This window comes from Meles meles, chromosome 1 (genome assembly GCF_922984935.1).
Source record: "Meles meles chromosome 1, mMelMel3.1 paternal haplotype, whole genome shotgun sequence".
NCBI lineage: Eukaryota > Metazoa > Chordata > Mammalia > Carnivora > Mustelidae > Meles > Meles meles.
The window spans coordinates 144,270,965-144,298,339 of record NC_060066.1 but is presented as its reverse complement, the minus strand read 5'-3'; the positions used below and the strand labels follow the sequence as shown (position 1 = coordinate 144,298,339).

Sequence of the window (27,375 nt, the reverse complement as noted above, 5' to 3'; positions counted from 1 at the left end):
GCAGTCAAAACACATGAAATAACCAATAATCCTGTTTTGGCACAATTATTGACCAACACTCTCATTAGAGGCCTACAGTGATCCTTGCTCTGGAAGGGTGAATGTTCATTTAAATTACAAATGTTTGTGCCTTCTCAAACCAACAGTAAGTTTCAAGTTGTCTTAAATAATTTCAACTTACTTCAGATCCTCTCTCTCCTTTTTGTCCTCGTTCACCCTGGTCACCTGGCTCACCCTTTAACAGGAAACCAAACAGAAATCACATACGAAGCAGTGACACAACGAGATATATAAACATCAATTTTTTTGCCAATGCCAGAATTACAAAGAGTGTTTTCAAAACATACTGGGGGCCCTTGTTGTCCAGCAGCACCTCTTGGTCCCGGTAAACCCATATGACCCTAGGAATAGAAAAGATTGTATCATTAGAGTAAATAGAGACATGCCACTTAGAGAACAGGGTTGTATCACTTGAAATGGTAGCAAATGTTACAAAATGCAATTTAAATATAAGAAATCATTATTTTCTCTCAGAAATGTTATAGAACATAATGTCCAAGTGTTGTTTTGTTTTGCACATAGGTTAATGTAGTGGGGTAAATGGTCAGTAAATTCATACAGTAAATGACCATAGGAATAGAAAGTTTGTGAACAAATTTCTTTCTTCAACCTATTCTCATTGTGGAAGTAAACTATGATCTCCATTTTTACAAACTAAGTTCATACCACTTCAATAGATCTATTGAATTGAAAACTGGGAGTTGTTACTGTATCTAATGCCAAGGCACATCAGGTGACTTTGATATTCAGCAACCTATCATTACCCTAGTCCTCCCAAGAAGGAATGCTGACCTACCGCATTTCCCTTTTCAAGTGTGTAAACAGAAACTAGCAACAACCCAAGGGCATGTCAGAATATGCATGAAGAATTCTGCATGTAATCTCTTTTATCCCCTTCCCTACTGTCCTCTTTGCTTCAGAATTCTTTCTTCCTACTCTCTGTGTATTACAGAAAGAATGCCATAGGCTCATCTCCTGTTTCTGGACTAGGAGAATTAAGGATTGTCTACATAGGCTAACAATATTGATCTCATAGAAAGATCAGTTGGAGCCTTCTTTGTTTGCATTCTTTGAGGCCAATGTTTATGGTTTTAAGATCCAATTTCCTTAAAAAAAAAAATCCAACTTCCTGATCTAAAAAAAAAAAAGGAATCCTCTTTGAGAGGATGAACAGTGGCAAGAGAGAAAGGCTAGTTTGGAAAGTTTTCTATAGAACATGGCCATAACTAAAGAGAATACCATTACCACACATGGCCTTACGAGTAAAATATGAGTAGAGTCAGCAATAACAGAATCAGGTCAGTAAAGAGGAAGTTTGGTACAAGTAAATATAATGATTACAGGTCATTTATAAAGCAAAACTCAGGAGAAAAGTTATGGGTGAAAAGCTGAAGTTACAGAGTGCAGTGAGGCTGAGCATATGAGCAAACTAAAACTCAAAACCATCAATGTCCCATTGAATTTCCTACCATTTTTGTCTATAGTTTACAGGGACTCTTTTAGGATGATCATTGAATAGCCAATTGCTTCCTTTGGTTTTGTGAAGTCTGGATACAAATCTTACTAAGAACAAATATGCTTTTTAGGAGTTTCACTGTAATTCCTCTGGTTCTTTCTATCACAATAAAAATTGACAAAGGCCATTTTTCTGCAGGTTAAAAATTAAACATGCTGTAGTAAATATTATCAAGTCCAGTAGACAAGGTTATGGGAAATGACTGACTTGCCTAATGATATTAGTGATGGGATGAGCTAAATGGCCAAGGGGAGCTAGATGGTCAATTTTATAAGGGAAGCAATGAATCTTGAAGGATGAATGTTCCAGGCAGTAAAGTAGAAGGAAGACATTCTGGCAGAGGAGATAGCAGGGGGAATAAATGGAGATTCATCTGACAGAACATGTTAAGAGGAGAATGGATTTGAAAGGGCTATAACTGGGGATAGGGAGTCTAGTTAAGAAGTTATTAAAGTAATTCAGGCAAAAATGAGGAAACCTAAACTAACATAGGGCAAAGTGGCTAGATTCTAGAGCTATCTGAGGTCAAAAGAAGTGGTCAAATGAACTTGAGAGATGAGAGGAGAGAGAATGGAATGAGAGGAGGGAAAGGATGAGAAAGACAGAGACAGAAAGAAACACAGAGGGAGCAATACACACACACAGAAACAGATACACAGAGAGAACAACAGATAGAGAAAGACACAGACCAGGACAGACAGAGAAGGAGAGAGAGGAATGATTCCTTATTGGGTTGACCACCGTACTGAAATGATGGTAGCATTTACTGAATTGGGGACATAGAAAGAAGGGGATCAAATTTGGGGAGGATGATGAAACTGTTGTATAGAACATACTGACGTAGAGGTGCCTGTGAGGATATCCAATAGCAATTTGGATATGCATGTCTGATGCTAATGAGTGATAGCCAACTGAGGTTTTAAATATTGCTCTCTTACTGTGTGCAAAGATGCTATGGACTTTGCCAAACCAAAGTGAAATGGAGTCTGACTTAGAGCATAATTTATTCAATGTATTTCTAGGACTTCATCTCACACAGGCTTAGTCTGAGTTAATCTTGGGTATGTTTCTGCCCATAGCTTTAAAAAACTTATTCCCACTATGTACTCTGGTTTTCTCAAGACTCAAATGAATTTATCTTGACCAACGGAATGTATAGCTTTCCGGATGACAGCTATAATTTACTATATGTTTTTATACTGGTTAAATGTTCTTACTCTGTATGTCTTCTACATGTGATGTCCACAGAGACAGGGACTGAGCCTAGGGTGTCCAGTATTAAATTCATGGCACCTAATTTGGCTCTTGGCCCATAGCAAATATTTAAATACACGATGAGTGACCAGGGATTTTATTATGCATGACACTTAAGATCTGGCATGTATAATGATGCCTAATTAATATTTATTGATGACAATGAGCAAGACATGATTTTTATAATTCTCAGTTTCTTGAAAAGGAAAAAGAACAAAGAATGGTGAAAAAGATCTTTAAAAATTTCTTTAATTGTTCCTAGACAAATGGAAACACAATCTGTATTATCCATTCCATTTTCTTTTAAGATTTATTGGTGAGAGAGAGAGAGAGAAAGAGCAAGCACATGCCTGTGCACTGGTGGGGAAAGAGACAAGGGGAGGGAAAACTTCAAGCACACGCCCTGCTGAGAGCAGAGCCCAATGTGGGGCTCCATCTTATGACCCTGAGATCATGACCTGAGCTGAAACCAAGAGTTGGATGTTTACCTGGCTGAGCCACCCAGGTGCCCCCATTCCATTTTTTTTTTATCCAATAGGATAATCATGAGTTCACATAATTGTAAGAATATTTGTGAATATAAAAATGTTTTTTAAAAGGTTGGTGATTATTCAGCCATAAAAAGTAATGAAGTATTAATATATTCTACAACATTGATGAACTTTGAAAATATTATGTTGAATGAAATGAAGCCAGACACAAAAAGCTGTATGCTGTATGATTCCATTTATATGAAATAACCAGGATAGATAAATCAATAGAGATATAAAGCAGAGTACTAGTTACCCAAGGTGGAAGGAGTGGAGTGACTGCCTAATGGGTACGGTGTTTCCTTTTTGGGGTGATGAAAATGTTCTAAAACTACGTAGTGTGTGATGGTTGTACAGTATTGAAAATGAATTAAAAGTTTCTGAATTGTACACTTTAAAATGGTTAAAATAGACATGCCTGGGTGGCTCAGTCTGTTAACCATCTGCTTTCAGCTCAGGACATGATCTCAGGGTCCTGGGATCAAGCCCCATGTTACCAGGCTCCCTGCTTCAGCAGGGAATCTACTTCACCCCTTCTCTCTGCCCCTCCCTCCTGCTCATGCTCTTTCCCTCAAATAAACTCTTAAAAAAATAAAATAAAATGGTTAAAATGGAAAATTTTATATTATGTGTATTTTAAGCACAACAAAAAAGCTTGGTGATAATGCTAACCATCATTTTACTTGAGTTAAAGGAGAGTATATACATTTTAAAATTACAGAAAAGCAAATATTTAAAAATTTCACCTGAGGCTACAACAGAATCATCTAACTCTACATAAAGCATATTTCCCCTGTATGAACCAAACTTGTGCTTGGGAAAGCTTGGCAGGGGACAAGTGCGGATATTTCATGGCTTTCAGATGTTTAAGCAATAAAATTACTGTGGCTGTCTGGCTCAAGATGGCTTGTTTAGAATAAAAACAGCAACAAATGATGAAATGACCTCTAAAACCTAAGGACATAGGGTAGAATAAGACAGAAAGGAAGATGTGGATCAAACTAATTCATGAAATATCCATAGCTGAAAACTTCAGGAGTATTTGTGGAATGAGGAAGGAGAAACAGATTCCACAGTAGCCCTAGAAGAAGTTCTCTGATGAAGGATTTCTGAATGAGGTGTGATTATCCAGAATAAGGCAGGCAGGGTTTTTCTTCTGCTAGCCAGGTAAAGAGATTGTTTTCTTCTTCCAAAAGAATGGTTACCTGTTCATTTGGAAGTAAATTTGCTGGTTTAGCTACCAAATGTTTTGTAGTTGGTAGAGGCCAAAAAAAGATATTTCAAGAACCTGATTTTCCTGACAATGTGTCAAGTTATGCACAGCAAAAATGAAGGATGTTTAAGATGCTTCTCAAATTATTCTGGAAGCAGTGGGTTGGCTTTTCAACCCAAAGAAAACCCATTTTCAAGTAAATACACTGGATTCCTTGGATTAATAAACACTTATGGATAAAAATGTTACATAAATTTGAAAGAGAATATATGTATAATGTTCTAAAAATGTTTCTCTAAAAATAGAAGAAATGCAAGATGGTCACCACAACAATTTCACAGACATTTAGAGCTACCTTCAACATTTGCTTCAAAGATAATTTTAGGAACTAAAAGTTGAATTTTCAGATTTCAAGTTTGAGAAAATCAATTTATTGATGATAATTATCTACCTACCGGCTTGTTCATTCAATCTGGCTATTTAAATCTTCATTTCAGATATGATTACTGAAATTTTATATGAGAGGTGCATATTGGCTCAAATAACCCATCACTTCATTATTAAAAATGAACTATGGTTATATACATATTATATACAATTACGTAAAAAGCTCAAAACATTGTAGAAGAAAGAGAAGTCATATTTAAATTGGAGAACCAAGAGATCTGCACTTAACAATAATTAGCAAAAATATCAGCAACAGAAGATGGTAAAATATTTCTGTTGAATGATTTTTATAAATAATAAATATTATAGGACTACAGAATAGGAAAATATTCCTGTTAGAGTGAGTTGGGAAAAAAGGAGTTTGAACTAGAATATAAAAGATAGATAGGATTTATGTAAATAAAGATTAGATAATACTGTGAATAGGCACAAAATGCTGCGAGCAAAGGAACGACATAGAAACTATAGGAAGAGAGCTAGCAGATGACTATTTTGTTTAGCTATTGACACTGTAAACAGGAAGAAAAGTGAGATGAGGCAAGAATACACAACATCTTAAACACAAATGTGCTATTAAAAATGACACAAAATAAATTCTACTCTTAGCCTAATATAATTTTGGCTGATGAAGTTGGTCTCATAAAATACTTCTAAGAATGAAAGAGGACAAGAATTGACAGAAGGCTTGAGAATATGACATTCATTCTCCCATTTGACAACTCCATTGAATTCCTGCTGTACAACAGGAACATTATGTTCTAGAAATTTGGCATATGATGAAGAAGTCAGAAAAGAGTATTATTTTCATGGATATTACTTTTTGTTAGGTAAAAATAGACAATGAACAAACAAAACTTACACAAATGTATAAAAAAGAGGTAAGAAAATGTAGATAGTATTAAATATGTTATAAAGTGAGGGATAGAAAGGACAGTTAGAGAAGGTCTTTCAGGACGTAACATTTCAGCTGAGATATGAATGATGAGAAAAAAACAGCAATAGGAGAAGATGAAGATGATTTTAAAAAGAAGGAACAGAAAGTATAAACAGCTAGGCTTGTTCTAGGATCAAAACCACAAGATGTTACTAATAACCCAGTGATACTTATTTTCATTTGAAATTGAGAAAGATCACAGAGAACACTGATTCGATTTAGAAGCAGGGTGTGAAATATGCTGTATTTACCTTATAGCCCTCTCCTCCAGGCTCTCCTCTCTCTCCTTGTTCCCCAACAGGACCCTATAGAGAGCATATGCAAAAATAATCAATTTCACAGCTGGATCCAAGTATTTGTGAATGCAGATAATATAGTTAGTGCAGAATGTTTTTTTCAAAAAATATGAAACTGAATATATAATTATTTGCTTAGTTCAACTAAATAATTTCAAAAGATTGAATTTCAATAATACCAAGAATATCATAAGCATGGAATTATTTAAAGAGAATCTCATAATGATTCTGCAAGGAAAAATATTAAAGAAATGAAGTCTACTTAAACAATATAAATTTTCAGATGGATAGGCATATTTTTTGAAATACAGTTGACATACAATATTATATTATTTTTCAAGCATACAACATAGTGATTCAACATTTATACACATTATGAAGTGATCACCAGAATATCACCATATGTCACCATCTGTCACCATATGTAGTTATTATAATATTATCGATCATATGCACTATGTTGTACTTTACATTACATTCCTATGACTTATTTATTTTTGTAACTCTTAATCCCCTTTACCTATTTCAGCCACCTCTCTGCACGGTCCTCTCTGGACAGTTTGTTCTGTGATTTACGAGTCTGTTTCTGTTTCTGTTTTGTTTTTTAGACTCCAAATATAAGTAAAATCATACAGTATTTTTTTTTTCTAACTTATTTCACTTAGCATAATGCCCTCTAGGTGCACCTATATTGTCGCAAATGGCAAGATTTCACTCCTTTTTATGGCTGAGTTCTATCACATTGTGTGTGTGTTTGTGTGTGTGTGTGTGTACACATACTACATCTTCCTTTATCCATTTATCTATCAGCAAACACTTAGGCTGTTTCCATATCTTGGCTATTATAAGTAATGCTGCAATGAACATATAGTGCATGTATCTTTTTAATGTTTTTCATTTCCTTCAGATAAATACCTATAAGTCAAATAGCTGGGCCATACATTATTTCTATTTTTAATTTTTTAAGGAATATCCATACTGTTTTAAATAGTGGCTATTCCTATTTACATTCCCACCAACAGTTCATGAGGGTTACTTTTCTCCGCACACCCTTGCCAAAATTCTTTCTTTTTTTTTTTTTTTTGATACTAGTCATTCTGATAGCTGTGAGATGAAATCTTATTGTGATTTCAATTTGTATTTCCCTGATTAGTGATGCTGAGCATCTTTTCATGTGTCAATTGGCCTTCTATATGTCTTCTTTGGAAAAATACTTATTCACATCCTCTATCCATTTTTTAAAAATCAGATTGTTTTATTTGTGTTGAATTGTATGAGTTCTTTGTATATTTTGGATAGTTATCCTTTATCAGATATATCATTTATAAATATCTTCTCCCATTTATAAGGCTGCCTTTTTTTTTTTGATGGTTTTCTTTACTGTGAAATAGCTTTTTAGTTTGATATAATACCAATTGTTTATTTTTGTTTCTATTGCCTTTGATCCCAAAAAATATTCCTAAGACTGATGTGCAAGAGTTTACTCCTGTTTTCTTTTGGAATCTTTATGACTTCTGGTCTATTTAGGCCTTTAATTCATTCTGAGTTTATTTTTGTACATAGTGGGGAAAGGCGGTCCAGTTTTACTCTTTCGCATGTATTGTCCAATTTTCCCAACATTATTTATTGAAAAGACTATCCTTTCCCCACTGTATATTCTTGCCTCTTTTGTCATAAATTAATTGATCATAGAAGTGTGTGTTTATTTCTGGGCTCTCTATTCTGTTCCATTGATCTATGTATGTATTTTTGTGCCAGTACCATACTGTTTTGATAACCACAGCCTTGAATAAGGCAGCATGATACCTGCAGCTTTGTTCTTCCTTCTCAAGATTGTTTTGGCTATTTAGGGTCTTGCCATTCCATAGAAGTTTTAGGATCATTTGTTCTAGTTCTATGAAAAACCCTGTTGGAATTTTGCTAGGAACTGTATTGAATCTATAGGCTGCTTTGGATAGTATGAACATCTTAACAATATTAATTCTTCTAACCCATGAACATGGTATATATTTCCACTTGTTTTTGCCATCTCTAGTTCTTTCATCAATGTCTTACAGTTTTCAGAATATAGGTCTTTCACCTCCTTGGTTAAACTTATTTCTAGAGATTTTATTATTTTTGACTCAACTGTAGGTGGGATTGTTTTCTTAATTTCTCCTTCTGATAGTTTGTTATTACTATATGGAAATGCAATAGATTTCTGCATATTAATTTTGTATCCTGAAACTTTGTTCAATTAATTTAGGAGTTGTAATAGCTTTTTGGTGAAATATTTATTTTCCATTTATAGTATAATGCCATCTGCAAATATTGACAGTTTTACTTTTGTCTTACTTATGTGGATATTTTTTCTTTCTTTTTCTTCTTTGTTATGGCTAGGCTTTCTAGTACTATATCGAATAGAAGTGGTGAGAGTAGGCATCTTTCTATTGTTCCTGATGTTAGAGGAAAAGTTTCAGCTTTCACCACTGAGTATGATGTTAGTTGTAAGTTTGTCTTATATGCCCTTTCTTACATTGAGGTATTTATTGAGAGTTTTCATCATAAGTGGATGTTGAATTTTGTCAAATGCTTTTCTTCATCTGTTGAGAGGATCATATGATTTTTATCCTCCATTTTATTTTTGTAAAGACTTTATTTATTTATTTGGCAGAAAGAGAGAGAACACAAGGAGGGGAAGCAGCAGAGGGAAAGGGAGAAGCAGGCCCTCCACTGAGGAGGGTGCCTGATGTGGGTCTTGATCCCTGGACTCTGGGATCATGACCTGAGTTGAAGGCAGACGCTTAACCAACTGAGCCACCCAGACACCATATCTTGCATTTTGTTAATGTGTGCATCAAGTTGATTTGAAATACTGAACCATCCTTGCATCCCTGGAATAAATCTTATTTGATTGTGGTGTAAGACCTTCTTAATGTATTGTTGAATTCTGTTTGCTAATATTTTGTCAAGGATTTTTGCATTATGTTCTTGCATCTATGTTCCATATTCATCTATGATATTGGCCTGTAATTTTCTTCCTTCTTTCCTTTTTTTTTTTTTTTTGTACTGCCTTTTATCTGGTTTTGGTATGAGGATAATGCTAGCTTCACAGAATGAATTTGAAAGCATTCCTTCCTCTAATTTTTTTTTTTTTAGTAGTTTGAGAAGTATAAGTATTAATGCTTCTTTATACATCTGGTAGAATTCACCTGTGAAGCTCTGGTTTTGGACTTTGGTTTATTGAAAGTTTTTTTGACTACTGAGTCATTCTCATTATGAGTAATGGGCCTGTTCAAATTTCTATTCCTTCCTGATTCGGTCTTGGAAGATTATACATGTTTAGGAATTTATCTATTTCTTCTAGTTTGTCTAATTTATTGACATATAACTATTTGTAGTAGACTGGGGGATACTGTTTTTATTTTCATTTTTCTTCAGGTACTTTTTGATTTCCTCTTTAATTCTTCATTGATCCCTCATTTGGTTAGTAGCATATTGTTTAGCTTCCATGTGCTTGTGCTTTTTTCCATGGTTTTTATTTCTAGTTTTATAGTATTATAATCAGAAAAGAGGCTTGATATGATTTCATCTATCTTAAATTTATTGACTTGCTTTGTGACCCAACATGTGAACTAACCTAGAGAATGTTCCATGTGCACTTCAGAAGAATGAGTATTCTGCTGTTTTTGAATGGAATGTTCTGTATATATTCATTAGGTCCCTCTGGTCTAATGCATTGTTTTAAGGCTATTGTTCCTTACTGATTTTCTCTATGGATTATCCATCCATAGATAGAAGTTAGGGTTAAAGTGCCCTACTATTAATTGTATTACTGTTGATTTTTCCCTTTACATCTGTTAATAGTTGTTTTATAAATTTAGGTGCTCCTGAGATGGTTGCATAGATATTTACAATTGTTATATCTTCTAGTTGAATTGATCCTTTTATCATTATGTAATGTCCTTCCTTATGTCATGTTACAATCTTTGTTTCAAAGTCTATTTTATCTGGTATAAGTATGCTACCCAGGTTTTTTTTCATTTCCATTTGAATGGAATATTTTCTTTTCCATCCATGTGTGTCTTTAGGTATGAAGCGAGTCTCTTCTAGGTGGCACATAGATGGGTCTTGTTTTTCTTATCCATTTAGTCACCCTATGCCTTTTGATTGGAGCATTTAGTCCACTTACATTTAAAGTAATTATTGAAAGATATGTATTTACTGCCATTTTGTTAATTGTTTTCTGGTTGTATCTGTAGTTCTTTTCTATTCTTCTCTTGTTCACTTCCCTTGTAATTTGATGATCTTCTTTAGTGGTATGTTTGAATTCATTTCTCTCTCTTATTTTTTAGTGACTCTATCATAGGTTTTTGGTTTGTAGTTTCTATGAGTTTCATATTTAACACCTAATATAGTACCTAGCAGTCTATTTTAAGTTGATAGTCACTTAAGTTCAAGAACATTAAGTTCAAGAACATCAAGAACACTTAAGTTCAAGAATAAGAACAAAAAAGTCCTACATTTTGTTTTCCTCCTCCCACATTTTGTGTATTTGACGTCATAATTTACATATTTTATTTTGTATATCCCTTAGGTAATTACTATAGATACAGTTGTTTTTCCTATCTTTTTTGGGGGAGGGGGAGCCAGAGGGAAATGGAGAGAGAAAGGATATTAAGCATGCTCCATACCTAACATGGAGCCCAACACAGGGCTCAATCTCATGACCATGAGATCATGACCTGAGCCAAAATTTAAAAAAAAAAATCAGACACTTAACTAACTGGAGCACCCAGGTGCCCTGTTTTTACTACTTTTGTCTTTTAACGTTCCTACCAGCTTTATAAATGGTTGAACCACTCTCTTTACTATATGTTTGCTTTTTCTTTCATAATTTTTAGATCTCTAGTTATGGTGTTTTCTTTTCCACTTAAAGAAGTCCCTTTAACCTTTCTCATAAGTCCAGTTTAAAAGGTGATGGATTCCTTTAACTTTCATTTGCCTCTGAAACTCCTTATCTCTTTAATTCTGAATGATAATCTTGCCAGGAAGTGTATTCTTGGCCATAGTTTTTTTTTTTTTTTTTTTTTTTTTTTTTTTTTTTTTTTTTTTTTTCCTTTCAGTGCTTTGAGTATATCAGTCTGCTCCTTTCTGGCCTGCAAAGTTTCTGCTGAAAAAAGACCTGATGGTCCTATGGGTGTTAATGTAGTGGTTAATGTAGTGCTTTACTCCTGCTGTTTTAAGATTCTCTCTTTATATCTAATTTTGACATCTTATTTTCTGTTGGTATGGACCTCTTTGGGTTCATCTCTTTTAGAGAGCTCTTTTAGAGCTCTCTGTGCACCCTGCAGCTAGATGTTTGTTTCTTTCCCCAGGTTTGGAACATTTTCATCTATTATTTCTTCCTTTTGTCTTGTTACACTCTTTATTGTAAGGTCTATTTTATAAGACTTATGTTGATTTTGTATGCTTGATATATTCCCAGAGGTTCCCTAAACTATTCTTTTTTTTTTTCCAACTTTTTTCTTTTTGCTATTCAGTTTGGATGACTTTTACTACCTTGTCCTCCAGAATGCTGATCTGTCTGTATCCTTTAATCTGCCATTGTTCCATCGAGTGTATTTTTTCATTTCAGTTACTGTATTCTTCCATTCTCCTTGGTTTTTTTTTTAAATTTATTTATTTATTTATTTATTTATTTATTTATTTATTTGACAGAGAGAGAGATCACAATTAGGCAGAGAGGCAGGCAGAGAGAGAGGAGGAAGCAGGCTCCCTGCGGAGCAGAGAGCCCGATGCAGGGCTCGATCCCAGGACCCTGAGATCATGACCTGAGCCGAAGGCAGCGGCTTAATCCACTGAGCCACCCAGGCGCCCCTCTCCTTGGGTTTTTTAAAAAAAAAATACTTTCTAATGTCTTTGTTGAAGTTCTCACTGTTCATCTATTCTTCTGTCAAGTTTGGTGAGCATCTTTATGACCACTACTTTGAACTCCTTATCAGGCAGATTTCTTATCTCTGTTTCATTTGGTTCTTTTTCTGATTTGTCTTGTTCTTTTGCTCAGAACATACTCCTCTGTATTCTTGTTAGGCCAGACTTATTTTGTTTGTTTCTATGTATTACATAGATCAGCTATGTCTCATGGTCTTGACGGAGTGATTTCATGTATAAGTTGTCTGTTGGGCCTGAGAAGCACACTACCCCTGCTCACCAGAGCTGCATACTCCAGAGGTGCCCTGTGTAGGCTTTCTGTGCCCTCCTATTGTGGCTTGGCCCAACTATTGCTGGCATGTTGGTAAGTGGAGCTGACCCCTGGCCCAGATGGCTGCAATGACTGGCCACATTGTTGTGGGTGGGGTAGCCCCTGGTTGTGAGGTCAGACTACAACTGTTACAGGCACATTTTTCGGTGGGTCTTGCCCCTGTCCTTGTCAGGAGCCACTCTGGAAGGGTGCTGGTTCAGGCTAAAGCCACTTATTTGGTGTATTAGGACAATAACTACTTTGGAGAATGCCAGGCCTGGCCAAGGATACCCTGCTGGGTGTGGCAGGGTGGGAGCTGCTTTGGGAGACACTGTTTAATGATCTTTTTTTTTTAAATATTTTATTTATTTGGCAGAGAGAAATCACAAGTAGGCAGAGAGGCAGGCAGAGAGAGAGAGAGGAGTAAGCAGGCTCCCTGTGGAGCAGAGAGCCCGATGCGGGGCTCGATCCCAGGACCCTGAGATCATGACCTGAGCCGAAGGCAGAGGCTTTAACCCACTGAGCCACCCAGGCGCCCCCTGTTTAATGATCTTTTTAAAAGTATTTAATAGCTGGGGCACCTGGGTGGATCAGTTGGTTGAGTGTTGGTTAGTGGTTGGTTAGTGAGAGTAAGCCCCATGTGGAGCTCTGTGCTCAGTGCAGAGACTGCTTGAGATTCTCTCTCCCTTTCCTGCTGCCCCTCTCCCTGCTGTCTCTCTCTAAATAAATAAAATCTTTTTAAAAAGTATCCAACAGCTAATATTACTTTATTATTCTTTATCAGAAATTCTATTGTTTATTCCTTAATCTGTGAACTTCTAAATTTTTTTTTCCATTTTATTTATTTTTTCAGCGTAACAGTATTCATTCTTTTTGCACAACACCCAGTGCTCCATGCAAAACGTGCCCTCCCCATTACCCACCACCTGTTCCCCCAACCTCCCACCCCTGACCCTTCAAAACCCTCAGGTTGTTTTTCAGAGTCCATAGTCTCTTATGGTTCGCCTCCCCTCCCCAATGTCCAAAAGATTTATTTATTTTTAGACAGAGAAAGAGAGAGGGAGAGAGAGCATGTGTTAGAGGGTGGGGGGTGGTAAAGGGGTAGAGGGAGAGGGAGAGAAAGAGAAGCAGACTCCCCACTGAGCAGGAAGTCTGACATGGGGCTTGATCTCATGACCCTGAGATAATGGCCTGAGCCAAAATCAAGAGTCAGACACTTAACTGATGGAGCCACCCAGTTACCCCTGAACTTCTAAATTTTTACAATATAAATTAACTTAATAAAAATGTATTTATTTTAATCCTTAAGATAGTGGCAAAACTAATAAACTTACACTTTTAATTTTTGCCAAACATTCCTAATATAATATCTTTGATATGATAAACTGTTCAAATTTTTAGTCTAAAATACACTTGAAAAAGCAGTTTTTGTGTATCAGGAAAGAAACTCGAAATGTTTGGCAAAACCATAAAATTGATAATGGACCACTAATTGATAAATTTTAACTTATTCCTATGTGAATAAGGATATTTGACATAATGTAAAGACAATAATCTCTGGCTCTGCATTAGTGATTTAGAATATTCTTGGTTTAGGTTCACATCTGTCTTATGTCTACTAGATACTATGATGCATTTTATGTTAGACTTTTAAGATATTTGTTATATTTCAGTGACATTCTTTGACCCTGGCATACCTGAATCTGAGGAAAACAAGCACTGTTATATACCATTTGCCCATATTTTCCCCTTTGCTTTAAGTTTTTATATTATTTCCATACTTTCCCCCTGAGGGCTTTAGCAAGACTAGAGCCTATTTGATAAAAACCTTATATATTCTTAGAGGTAATATGAGACTCTGTATGAGACAGCTTGATTTAATCAAAATAATTCTAAAATCTTTCTTATTTCTAAAATAAAATATAACTTTCAATCATCTCCAAACAGCCAGATCAAAATACCAGAAATGACTACATAATGTGATCCTTCTGCTTTAGGATTTTTTTTAATCTTATCTGTGGAAAATGGAAAATTTAACCAATTATATTTATTTTTTAAATATATTTTTAAAAGATTTTATTTATTTACTTGAGAGAGAGCAAGCGAGAGAGAGAGCATGACAGGGGAGAAGATCAGAGGGAGAAGCAGACTACCCGCTGAACAAGGAGCCTGATGTCGGACTCGATCCTGGGACTCCAAGATCATGACCTGAGCTGAAGGCAGTCACTTAACCAACTGAGCGACCTAGGTGCCCTAACCAATTATATTTATTTCTATAAACTGACCATTTTTATTTTACCTATTTAATTTACATATGTCCTCTAAGATTTTTTTGTAGTCAAACATGAATACAGAAGTGGTTATTTTGATAATCAAAACTATAATAGCTACTTTTCAAAATAGTGTTTAGTTATCTTGTAAAATGCTGAATCAGAAAATTGTAGATTCGGGATCTTTAAGAATATTTGTTCTAATAACGAGTTAGACAATGTTAAAACTTAAATCATTTGGCAACTGCATGTAAATTACTGTAAAAATGTACACAGATCAGATTTTTTTAACACTTAGAAATAAATCTGAATTTGATGATTGAAGAAATATCTGCCCTAAAATGTCTAGGGTATATAGTATTTTTATAATCTCTGCAAAACGTTGTTATAATACATTTAATGCTGAAAGTTAGATTTGGAAAGTCACAGTATTAAAGACTATATATTATGCTAAGGATCTTGACCTCAATGTAAATAGATTTTGCATTTAGATTATACAGCTACAAATAGTGTATGGCTATAAAATCATGTTACAAAACTAACAAAATAAAACCTCTTGAAAAGATGTGACTGGTGCTGTGAATCTATTATCTTCACTGTATTTTATCTTGAAACATCAAAATAATTTTAGAAAAAGACCTACTGGTTCACCTCGAGGCCCAGGTGGTCCCAATACCGTGCTATCTTCTCCTGGATAACCCTGTAATGAAGATAATGATTTATAAACAAAACCAAATTAATAAAATAACCTTTGAAATATGCAGGCTATTGTTGTCTAATATGTTATGAAATATAAAATCTTTATCTATTTAAATGGAAATCTTTTACCTATAAAACTTAGCCCAGGCTATTTTATACAGTTGTGATTCCTATAGGTCCTAAGAAGAGTCAATCTGCTTTAATTACATAAAAAGCAGTTTAGGAATTTGCTCAAAGTTTCAGATTTCCAATGATATTGTAAATCAACAGGAGTACTATTGTAGTTATTCTTAATCTATAAAAAATTTAAGTATAAATGTACTAGTTAGTCATTTAATCTGTAGTCTCACAGTTTGTTTTGATAAGTAATTAATTTTAGTTTACCGAGCTTTACAGATTGCAAAGTGCTTTAACATATCTTGAAACAACCAATTGAAGAAATTTAATGACATCTACATTTTTGCCCTTTATTATTTATCTTCTAGAATTTGCAATACTTCCCAAGTTGAAAAGTGTTTCTTTTATTCCTTGAAAATGTTTCCATGCATATTTTCAGAAAGAATACAAAAATTTAATATTTAATTCTAGGATTGAAAAGTCAATATATACACATACCTTTTCTCCTTTAGGTCCTGGCAAGCCAGAAAGTCCTGGTTGACCCTGATGGCCCTAACAAAAGGACAAGTAAGCAGACATTCTCCACATCATTTGTGCATGTTCTACCTAACACCACCAAGGCCATGCTATTAGATACTGCAATATTCTGAAAGAAAAACAAGATTCACTTTCTAGGGGGCTGAGGCCTAAATATATTAGAAAGGTTTATCAGTGAGATTTCATTTTAATTGGCATCATCAGGATGACATCTTTATATAACCATTTTCATGTAATACACACATTTTAATTTCCAATTAGAAATGATTACCCTATATCCTGGAATTCCTGGTTCTCCATCAGGTCCCATCAATCCAAAATGCCCCTAAAAAACAAAATAAATATTAGAGAGAAAACAAACAACTGTTTCAACCATTAAACTTACACTCTTATTATTTATTTGTTTGTTTATTGATTTATTTATTTAGTACTCTTGCTACTTAAAATTTAGATTTTGCGAGGTATAATATTTTACTTAGTATGAAATGGGAAAACAAAAAACAGCATTCTTTTATTTTTCTTCTGAACCACAAAATTCCCACTAAAAAAATGTCCCTGTAGTTTACTTCTGGTATGTATATTCTTAATCATATTAAGAAAAATATTTTCAGTTATTAGAATCCAATAAGTTTCTAGTAAGTTCTTGGAAATGTAGTTTGTACCTGTCAAAGTTTATGGTAAGTGTGCATCACTGAATATTAGAATATAGCCTGGTAGTTTTTGATATTGTCATGATGGGATCAAGGAAAACATATTCATTGATAGTTTCAGATGCTTTGATGAACAAAGTTTCAGCTCTGGTCAAAGTTGTTAAAATAGAAGTGATTGACAACTTATGTGCAATAATCATCCCATTATTGTTTTCCTTATCAATATTTTGCAGATGAGGATACTATATAAATTAAAGACTAATTAGTAAATGCCATAAAATACTGAAAATGTGACTCAGACAACTGAAAAGAGCAAAAATAATAATCCTAAAAATATCTTATGGTTCATACTATTAAAAAGTTTCTACACCAACTCTCCTATTTGTGTTTGAAACTAAACAGGAGATGAGAAAAGAATAGGGATATGCCTAACCAAATATCAGACTGACCAGAAGTTCTAAATATGATTATTTAGCCAAAGAACCATGAGAATCACCTAGCATTAAAGTGGATATAAAGTAAAAATATTAAAGTAAATAGATATCTTATACAGCATCTATAAGAAGATATAATGGAAGAAAGGACTGCATTATAAATCACAAAATCCATAAGAAACTAACAAAAAACCTAATGAGATAGAGGTAATAACAGAATGAAGGAAATAAAACTTTATTAAAGCATATGTAAGAAGATATAGTAAATGGAAAGACATATAGTGCTTCTCTACTGAAAGATTCAATATTAAAGGAACTTGAAGAGCTGAGTTTAAAGTTCACATGGAAGAGAGAATTATAGGAAGAGCCGAACTTTTTAGAAAAATGAATTACGGAGTACTTGCCCTGAGAGATCTCAAAAAATACTGTAATAGTATAGTAATTTAAATGGTGTGGTATTGGACTTAAGAATAGAATAACAGATGGACATAGGAAAACAGAGAGAATGAAAATAGGCCGATAAATATTTGAGAGTTTAGTTTATAGTAAGGGTAGTATTTCAGAAAAGGGGGAAATAGATGGACTGTTTATTAAATGATTTTGAGACAACTGAATATCCAGTTGGAAAAGAGAAAATCAGTTCTTTACAACTTATTTCATAGCAAAGAAATAAACTTCATATAAGTTAGGGGTTAAAAATAAAGCCATAAAAGTATTTAAAAAAGGATATGGAAGAGTATTTTATATAATTTAGGTAGAAAGGGATTTCTTATGAAGAAATAAAACCTACAACTGTAGAGTAAAAAACTGATAAATTTGATTATGCAATTAACCTTCTGTCCAGCAAAAAATATCACAAACAATATTAAAAGATAAATGACAGGGAAATGTATTTGTAATATATCTCATAACACATTTAACAAAATATATTATCTAAAATATATAAGGCATTAGTGCAGGTCAATAAGAAAAAAACAACCCAATATAAATCATGTAACGTGCACATGAAAAGGCAATTCTAGAAAAAAAAATACTAATTACTTAACTGCAATCAGGGAAATGTAAATAGAAAGAAAATGAGACACACTTTTTCATTTATCAGACTCAAACATCAAAAGGATTAACGGGAAGTACTGGTGGTGGGGGAGTGACTTTGACGGAACCTCTGGGAAGGTTAAATATGTGTCAACATTTAAAAAGTGAATATTCTTTTTAGAAAAAATCCAAAGTAGGAGCCAACTTTGATGGCAAGACTCCAGATTAATTCTGATGTTCATTAAAAATTAATCACATTATATAAAGTTTTTAAATATATAAGCCAAAAACAGAGAAATACTAGTGATTTAAATAAAAGGAAGTAAGAAAGACTTCTTACTAAGTAGTATGATGAATATATAAAATGAGCCTGAGACAAACTTTCTCAGAACTTTGTTCTGAGACAACAGATGGATTATATAATGCTCTCAAGAAGGCCTTGGTAAAAGTCTAGCATTTGTGAAATTTAATGGAGAGTAGGAAATATACATGCATTTTGTAGACAAACTTATGAAACAGTAAAAACACGAAACACTAAGTCACAAATATTCTGCATCTCTTCTGCTAGGACTTTCTGAACAGGTCCAAATATATTAGCAATACAATTTTGCTATTATAGGTTCAGAAGTAACCATGCTACCCTTGTTTCCAACATCATATAAAATGCATGCAAAAGATTAAATATTAGATGTTACAGATATTGATCGCAACTGGTTAAAAAAAAATCTCCAGATAAGCATGTGGAACCCAAGCTAATAAAGAAAACTCATTTTTAAATAAACCTACTTTTCAAAGCAATCTGCCAATCCTGACAGTGTAGTTTTATACAGATATTAAATTCTGATTTTTAAGCGCAAAGCATATAAACTTTCTTACTCAGGTTAGGAGTTATAATCTGATATTTTTAAAACTCCATTTCATATTTTATTTCCATTTTGTGTTTTTTTTTCCCCTTTCCCTTTCCCGTGTCCAGAAACCACTAAGCCATTTAAGTACTGTGGAATGCTTACAATTCTCTGCAGCCCATGGAGGTAGATTATTTTCAATGGAACTATTGCTTTCTCTGTAAAATTAATCAAGGGATGGAACTTTAAGGACATGGATACATTTCTTTTCCATCCACAGTGAACTTAGGTCTGGAAACAAATCAGATACTAACCACAGCACCTCTAGTTCCTCTGGCACCCTTAGGACCACTTTCCCCCATTTGTCCAGGAGCACCTCTGCTTCCAATTTCTCCTGTGGGCCCTATTTGTCCTTTATCACCCTGTGGATATCATTAGTAAGAGAGAAAAGTGAGAAAAAACAAATTTTTACTTAGATGAATTAAGTATATCATATACCTGGAATGACACCAGACGATATTCCGTAAGCAAAATTCTGTAAAGATAACTTTGCTTTAACTTAATAGTAGTAGAGACCATCACTGACAATAACAAACCATCACTACCTAGGTTATCCTAAAGATATAACTTCAAGTAATTTAGGAGAAAAAACATTTAAAAAACAATTTTGGTACATATGAATCACATCTTCTTTATCTGTTCGTCTATTGAAGGGCATCTTGGCTCTTTCCACAGTTTGGCGATATATGGTTTTACTTACTGGTGGAGAATAAGGAATAACATGGAGGACATTAGGGGAAAGAAAGGAAAAGCAAATTGGGGGAAATTGGAGGGGGAGGAGAACCATGCGAGACTGTGGACTCTGAGAAACAACCGAGCATTTTGGTGGGGAGGAGGGTGGAGATATGGGTGAGCCTGGTGGTGGGTAATGAGGGGGGCAAGTATTGCATGGAACACTGGGTGTGGTGCATGGACAATGAATCTTGGAACACTGAAAAAATAAAATAAAATAAAATAAAATAAAATAAAATAAATAAAAACAATTTTGGTTGAACACCCAGGGGAGATCTGGCGTTCATGCTGAATTACAAAATAAGCTTTTTATCTTGAAATTTGTTATGTACATATGTACATATGTTCTCATGCATGCACGTATTTCTTGTTATCATGAGAAAGCATAGGCCCTATGATAAGCCTGTTTCTATAGACAACTTCAATGCCACAAAGATCTCTTTAACGTGAAAAGTTTCCAGTGTACGGTTCTATATATTCAGAATCATCATTCACTGGTTTGGAGTCTGTCTTTAAAATCCATAATTTTTTTAATCAATAATAGTTTTTACGTAATTTTGCATCCTTTTAAAAATTAGTTGCTTTCTGTTTTCCATCAAGCTGACTGATCATTCTCTACCACTAAAATACAGCTGCTTTGAAGCAACTTTTAGTACTATAATTCATTTTCTGAAAGTGGGAACCAACCTGTTCTATTATTGATATTCAAGTAGATAAAAAGAAAAATTAGACTGTGATCACAGTCAGGAAGTTTTTGGTAGTCATAATAATTCCCAGGGGTGCAGGTTATTGTAAAGACTTACACTGTCCCACTTCTAATGTTGATTTTAGATATAACATTATGTATGATGAAAAGAGACTTCAAATATTGGGGTTATTTTCATAGGCAGGAATAGTTACTAAGTATATAAGAGATGAATCACTGAATTCTACTCCTGAAACTAGTATCACACTATGTTAATTAACTAGATTTAAATAAAAACTGGAAACACTAAAAAAAAAAAAAAAAAAAAAAGAATGGCTCCTAAAATTTACCTCATTCATTTTTTCTTTACCTTTTATTCTCACTTACATTGTCTCTACCTTATGACAAAGATAGAGTGAGTATATATTAGCAGAAATGATGAAATTAGACTTTGGGAACTAGATATGGTGTGATTTGAAGCTAAGTATAGTAATATATTTAGAACTGTTGTGGTAGAATTAAGAAAATCATTTCTGTCTCACCAATAGTTGAATAAATTATTGACCCCATACAAAGATGAATTTTTCATTATAATATTCTAGAATCTTATAAATATATCATCTTTTAATGAAATATAAAAGAAACAAATAAACCACATTCTTGATTTGTGTTTCTTACTTAATATATGGAAAAGCTAAAATCAATCATTACCACAAATGGTATAGTGTTTTCCTTTTCTCTTTTCCTGCCCATAGTCTACTAAATTTTTGGCAAACAGGAGAAGGAAAAGCAAAGATCTTTATAGAAACTACAAAGTAGGAAATTTGTCTTTAAATAATTAAGGTGAGGGGTACTCCTAAGTAGAGTTAAATATTAATTTATACAAACATGCCTTTTAAAATCAATTTATAGTTTTTTATTACTTTATATCTAGTACAAATAAAAACATCACAGCATCCTATGGAACTTGGGGCACATCAGAAGAAAGATGTGCCAGAAAAAGATGTAAAAAAAAAAAAAAACATAAAAAGATGTTAAAAAAATTACCCTTTTCCCGGGACGACCTCTTTGTCCTGGAATTCCCACAATTCCTTCAGGTCCCTGGATAGTCAACATAAAAAAGAAAATAAACTGTTAAGGAAAGGACTAGATAGGAGTGTTTAAATACTTACATCACATAATCACTGAATTGAACACTATGTAAAAATGAAGGTTGTTTTCAACAATAAATATTGTGCTTGTGTATTTATTTTTAAACATATTATTTATTTATTTTAGAGAGAGCATGCATGCACGAGTCAGGGGAGGGGAAGAGAGCTAGGGAAAGAATCTCAAGCAGATTCTGCACTAAATACCTAGCCCCACGTGGGTTCCATCTCTCAACCCTGGGATCATGACCTGAGCCAAAACCTAGAGTCTGAGGCTAACCTAAATGAGACACCCAGGCGCCCCTGTGTAATTATTTAAAAATAGGTCACAATGATTTAGAGGTCTAGCTGTTACTAGTGAGTAAAATTTACATATACAAACCAGCCAAGATAGATAAAATTAAACTATTCTTTATTACAGGAAGAAAATTACTTGGTTTCAGTGTAACTATTTTAATTGGTGAGACTATAATTAAAATAAACCCAGGCATCCATTTTAGCAGTTCTATGAGCTGCTGTGGGTTCAATATCTTATTGAATATACAGGATTATAAAATATATCTAAAAATGGTCAAGAAAACTCTCAAAATCTTATTGGAGTAGGTTAGGAGATTTTCTTTGATCTGTGGAAAAAAGGAGAGAGGGAAATACAAGGAGAAAAAAGAGGTAGTCACATTAAACTGTTTAAAACAATATTTTCATTTCAATCTGTATTTTATTTAGACAAACACAGAAGTTTTCAATATATATTTTTTAAAGTAAAAATTGACTAAAATATTTTAGATGTCATGTGAATTTGCAGGTCAACAATAATTAGGCTTAAATGAGATCCACAGTAAACCAGAGGATGCAAGTTCTAAAATGGCTAATAATTAATCATGGCACTCCTTGCATTAGCTGGAAATGAAAATGGAAATCTCAAATTTGTGTCCCAAAGCTTGGCAAACTGCAAAAATGATGTAGACAAGAAATAAATTGTGGTTTACCACTGTGCTCTGTAGGCTCTTGATAAATATTTGTTGAACGAATAAACAGATACCTAAGGAAATGACTCATACCCTCTCCTCCTGAGCAAATGCTCTTCTAGCCTCACGAAGTCACTGAATTTAGAAGCCAAAATGGTTAAGTTCTATTGCTGTAGTTCTAGCTGCATCCAGAGGTTGAAACGATAGTTGCACTAACCCGCGATTTCTTTGTGGTTAATGTGGAGTTTTAAAAGGAGGCAGATTAACTTTCATTAGAGATTAATGGTGTGAACTTTTAAAAGTCAGACTGCTCGTTTCATATTCTGGCTCTGTCACCTTACTGCAATACGACCAGAAGTAGATTATTTAACTTCTAAAGGCCCCAGTTTCCCATTAGATAAAAGAGGTAAAATAATACCTTTCAGAAGGTTGCTAATGTTAAATGAGATAATACATGTAATGCATATTAGAAAGAACTGGACTTACACTGAAGAGCTTAACTCAGTTCTCACTACTACCGTTGCTTTTTTCAGGTGTATTATGTAATATTCAAATATATATAAAAATATTAGAAGGTACAAAAATACCCTTGTACCCACCACCTACTTGAAGAAAAAGAAGCAATATACATATGTACATATTTGAAGTCCCTTTACATATATCTTTCCAAACATGTCGCCCTCTCTCTTTACTCAGGTGCAAGCATTGCCCTCAATTTGTTTATCATTCCCATGCATTTCTTTATACTTTCACTCCATTTGCAACATATGGTTATTTTGCATCTTTTCAAACTTTAAATAAGCTTACTTTATGTATTCTTTTGAAGCTTTGTAAACACACATTTTATTTTTGAAATCAATCGGTCTTTAATCCATTCATTCTCTGGTTTTAATTCTATAGGATTCCATTTTAACACACATTTTGGTTTTGATATCAATCGGTCTTTAATCCATTCATTTTCTGGTTTTAATTCTATAGGATTCCATTTTCTTACCAAATCATAACTTATTTAAACCCTTCCCTACTGATGAATTTTTGGTGTGGGTTTTTTTTTCTTTTATGGATAATGCTGCAATAAATACCTTGTGCATCTCTCTGTGTGCCATGTCAAAGTTTTGTTCTGTTTTTTAGGGTATAACTCTTGAAGTTAAATTGCTGAGTTATAGAATATACACATCTTCAAGTAGACAAGATATTGTCAAATTGTTCTCCAAAGTAGTTTTGCCAATTTACATTTCCACAGCAATGTTTGAGTCTAATTACTCCAAATCTTCTGTAATGTTTGGAACTGTCAGACTTAAAATATATCCATCTCACTGTGGAAAATGACAAATTGTTTGTGTCTTCAATTTGAATATTTCTGATTACTAAGGAGGAATGATTATCTATTCATACCGTTATCTGACATCTATATGTGAATCCTGGCTCTTATCTTCTGTCCAATATTCGATGTCCATCAGCAGATGAATGGATAAAGAAGATGTGGTATATATACACAATGGAATACTATGCAGCCATCAAAAGAAATGAAATCTTCCCATTTGCGACGACGTGGATGGAACTAGAGGGTATCGTGCTTAGTGAAATAAGTCAATCGGAGAAAGACAACTATCATGATCTCCCTGATATGAGGACATGGAGAAGCAACATGGGGGGTTAGGTGGATAGGAGAAGAATAAATGAAACAAGATGGGATTGGGAGGGAGACAAACCATAAATGTCTCCTGAGTTATTCTTACTGAGTTGTATATAAAAGTTTTTATACATATTCCTGATACTTGTATTTTGCTCATTTTATGTAATACAGATCTCTTCTCTCAGCCTGTAGCTTACTTTCTCATTTTGTTGAACATAACTTTTGATTAATACAAACTTGCAGTTTTAATGTAGTCATATTCATCAATATTTCCTTATTTCTTTCAGTGTTCAGGAGATCCTTCTCCTCTCCCTTCAGGAGATCATGAAATAATCTCATAAATGTTCTCATATTTAACATTCTGATGTTCATAATTAGGTCTTCAATTGAAATTTCATTCTTTTGTGTGTTTGCACACTGGTGTGAAGGAGCTGTTATATTTTGTTTTCCATTTGGATAACCAATTGTACCAGTACCGTTTACTGAATATTTCATCCTTTCCTTAGTGATCTTCCATCTATAATCAATTTATCAAACTTCAAGTTTGAAAATATACTGAGATCTGAGTCTAGGTTATCTTCTATTTCCACTGGTCTCTTTGTCTTCCTGTGTATGAGTGTGACACTGACTAAATTATTCTAGCTTTAATAATAAGTTATGATATCAGGTAGGGCAAGTTCTCCCTTCCACACACCGCTGTTCTCCCACCTCCTGCAACTTGTTCTTGAAAACTGTCTTGATATCAGTCCTTTGTTCTTCCACATTCCTTTTAAAATCACTTTTCATCAATCGAATCCTATAAAAAATTCTTACAGGATTTTGACTAAAACCATATTGGACTTATAGACTAATTTAGGGGAGAGTTGATAATTTTTTGATATTGAGTACACCTATCTATGAATATAAAATATCTTTCCATTTATTTAGGTCTTTTCTAATAAAAATTTTTTTTTCAAGAAAACTTTGCAAATCTTTTGTTAGAGTTTTTAAAAATTTAGTTTTTCAGTGTTCCAAAATTCATTGCTTATGCGCCACACCCAGTGCTCCATGCAATACATGCCCTTCATAATGCCCACCACCAGGCTCAACCAACTCCCCACCCTCATCCCCTCCAAAACCCTCAGTCTTTTGTTAAATTTATTCCTAGGGGCTTAATTTGGTTGTTGGTTATATTAAATAGTATTTTTATTTATTTATTTTTGTAATTTTATTTTTCAGTGTTTAAAGATTGTTTAGGCACAACACCCAGTGCTCCATGCGATACATGCTTTCCTTACTATCCACCACCAGGCTCATCCAAACCCCCACTCCCCTCCCCTCCAAAACCCTCAGTTTGTTTCTCAGAGGCCACAGTCTCTCCTGGTTCATCTCCCCTTCCGATTTCCCCCAATTCCCTTTCCCTTTCCTTCTTCTAATGTCCTCCATGTTATTCCTTATGTTCCGCAAATAGTGAAATCATATGATAATTGACTCCCTCTGCTTGACTTATTTCACTCAGCATCATCTCTTCCAGTCCCTCCATGTTGATATAAAAGTTGGGTACTCATCCTTTCTGATGGAGGCATAGTACTCCATTTTATATATGGACCATATCTTCTTAATCCATTTCTTTGTTGAAGGGCATCTTGGCTCTTCCACAGTTTGGCAATTGTGGCCATTGCTGCTATGGACATTGGGGTACAGATGACCTTTCTTTTTACCACCTCTATATCTTTGGAGTAAATACCCAGCAGTGCAATTGCAGGGTCATAGGGTAGCTCTATTTTTTAATTTCTTAAGGAATCTCCACACTTTTCTAATAATAGTATTTTTTAAAGTTTTCTAACTGTTGCTGGGGAAGAGGAATAGAATCTATATCTGTGTATATTCTCATATTTAACATCTTGCTAAAATCTCACTAATTCTAATAATTTATCTGTAGATTATTTCTCTTATTTTACTATACTGGCTGGGTGTCTGAGTAAATGTTGAATAGAAATGCTGAACAGTGGTGATCTTTGCTCATATCTTTGAAGTTTCACCATTTTGTATAATACTCAACATGGATATTAAATTTTTATAAATACTTTTTGTTTCACCTATTGAGATTATATTTTTTCTTTAATTTGTAGTTACGTGACTTAAAGTTACAATTCTTAAAAATGTTAGGCCTTTGTTGCAATACTTGTATGAGAGAGAATTCATAAGTCCTTTTATTATATCAACATTCCATAACTGCATTGAACTCAAATACCCAGGTGTCAGCTGATACTATTGTGTGGCAATGCTATCTGCCAACCAACAAAGCAGTTTACACATCATTGTGTTTATATATTTAAATATTAATAACAATCTGTAGATAATGTAAAAATGTGACAAATTTAAGTCTCACAAATGTGTATAATTGAGAAATTTATTACTCTGAAAGACAGCTTGCACATTCTTCAAACTTCCATTTTCACCTCATTTTCAAGTTAATAACCTTGCCTCATCCTGCACTGAGACCAGTAGCAATCAAGAAAGAGAAATTTCTTCCCAACACCCAATGTACCGACATACCTCCTTATGTACGTACATATTGTTTCCCTTCTCCGATGAAGGAAGAAGTTTCCCTGTTTCTTACCTGACGCCAGCTCCTCACTTGGATCTAAATCCCATGTCCTCTTCAAGGCCTTCTCCCACACTTGCACTATCAATTTTTTGCTCTTAACTGAATCACTTCCAACAGCAATTAAATATGCTGGATAACACTCATTTGAGGAAAATCCTTCCTTGACCTCATGTCCCTCCCTCCCTTTCTATTCACTCACTCAATTTCTCAGGTACTTTTCTAGTTCCGTTTATGCTTCCCCATCATAGTAAAGCTTTTTGAAAGATTTGTTTATGCTCATTGTCACTATTTCCTTACTTCTCTTTCCATCTTCATTTGGGCTTTTGTTCTTACCACAACTCTGAAATTGCCTCCTTTTGGACAACTGACCTTCAAATAGCCACATCCAATAATCCAGTGGCTCATTTTATCTGTTTTCTATTCTTACAAAACTTTTTAAAACTTTTGTTTACATGGCAGCATGCTTCTCAAATTTTCTACTTACTTACAACATCTCTTT

At 34.0% G+C, this 27,375-nt stretch overlaps 1 protein-coding gene across 1 annotated transcript in view; it reads right to left on the bottom strand.

Moving 5' to 3' along the window:
* Positions 1 to 27,375, bottom strand: part of COL24A1 (collagen type XXIV alpha 1 chain) — a 395,306-nt gene that overhangs the window by 76,514 nt on the left and 291,417 nt on the right. The window contains exons 39-46 of the mRNA XM_045980771.1: positions 21,585 to 21,638; positions 19,375 to 19,482; positions 16,368 to 16,421; positions 16,058 to 16,111; positions 15,387 to 15,443; positions 6,206 to 6,259; positions 348 to 401; positions 182 to 235 (exon numbers count right to left, since the gene is read on the bottom strand). Coding sequence (XP_045836727.1) covers positions 182 to 235; positions 348 to 401; positions 6,206 to 6,259; positions 15,387 to 15,443; positions 16,058 to 16,111; positions 16,368 to 16,421; positions 19,375 to 19,482; positions 21,585 to 21,638 — 489 coding nt within the window. The remainder of the gene's footprint in view (positions 1 to 181; positions 236 to 347; positions 402 to 6,205; positions 6,260 to 15,386; positions 15,444 to 16,057; positions 16,112 to 16,367; positions 16,422 to 19,374; positions 19,483 to 21,584; positions 21,639 to 27,375) is intronic.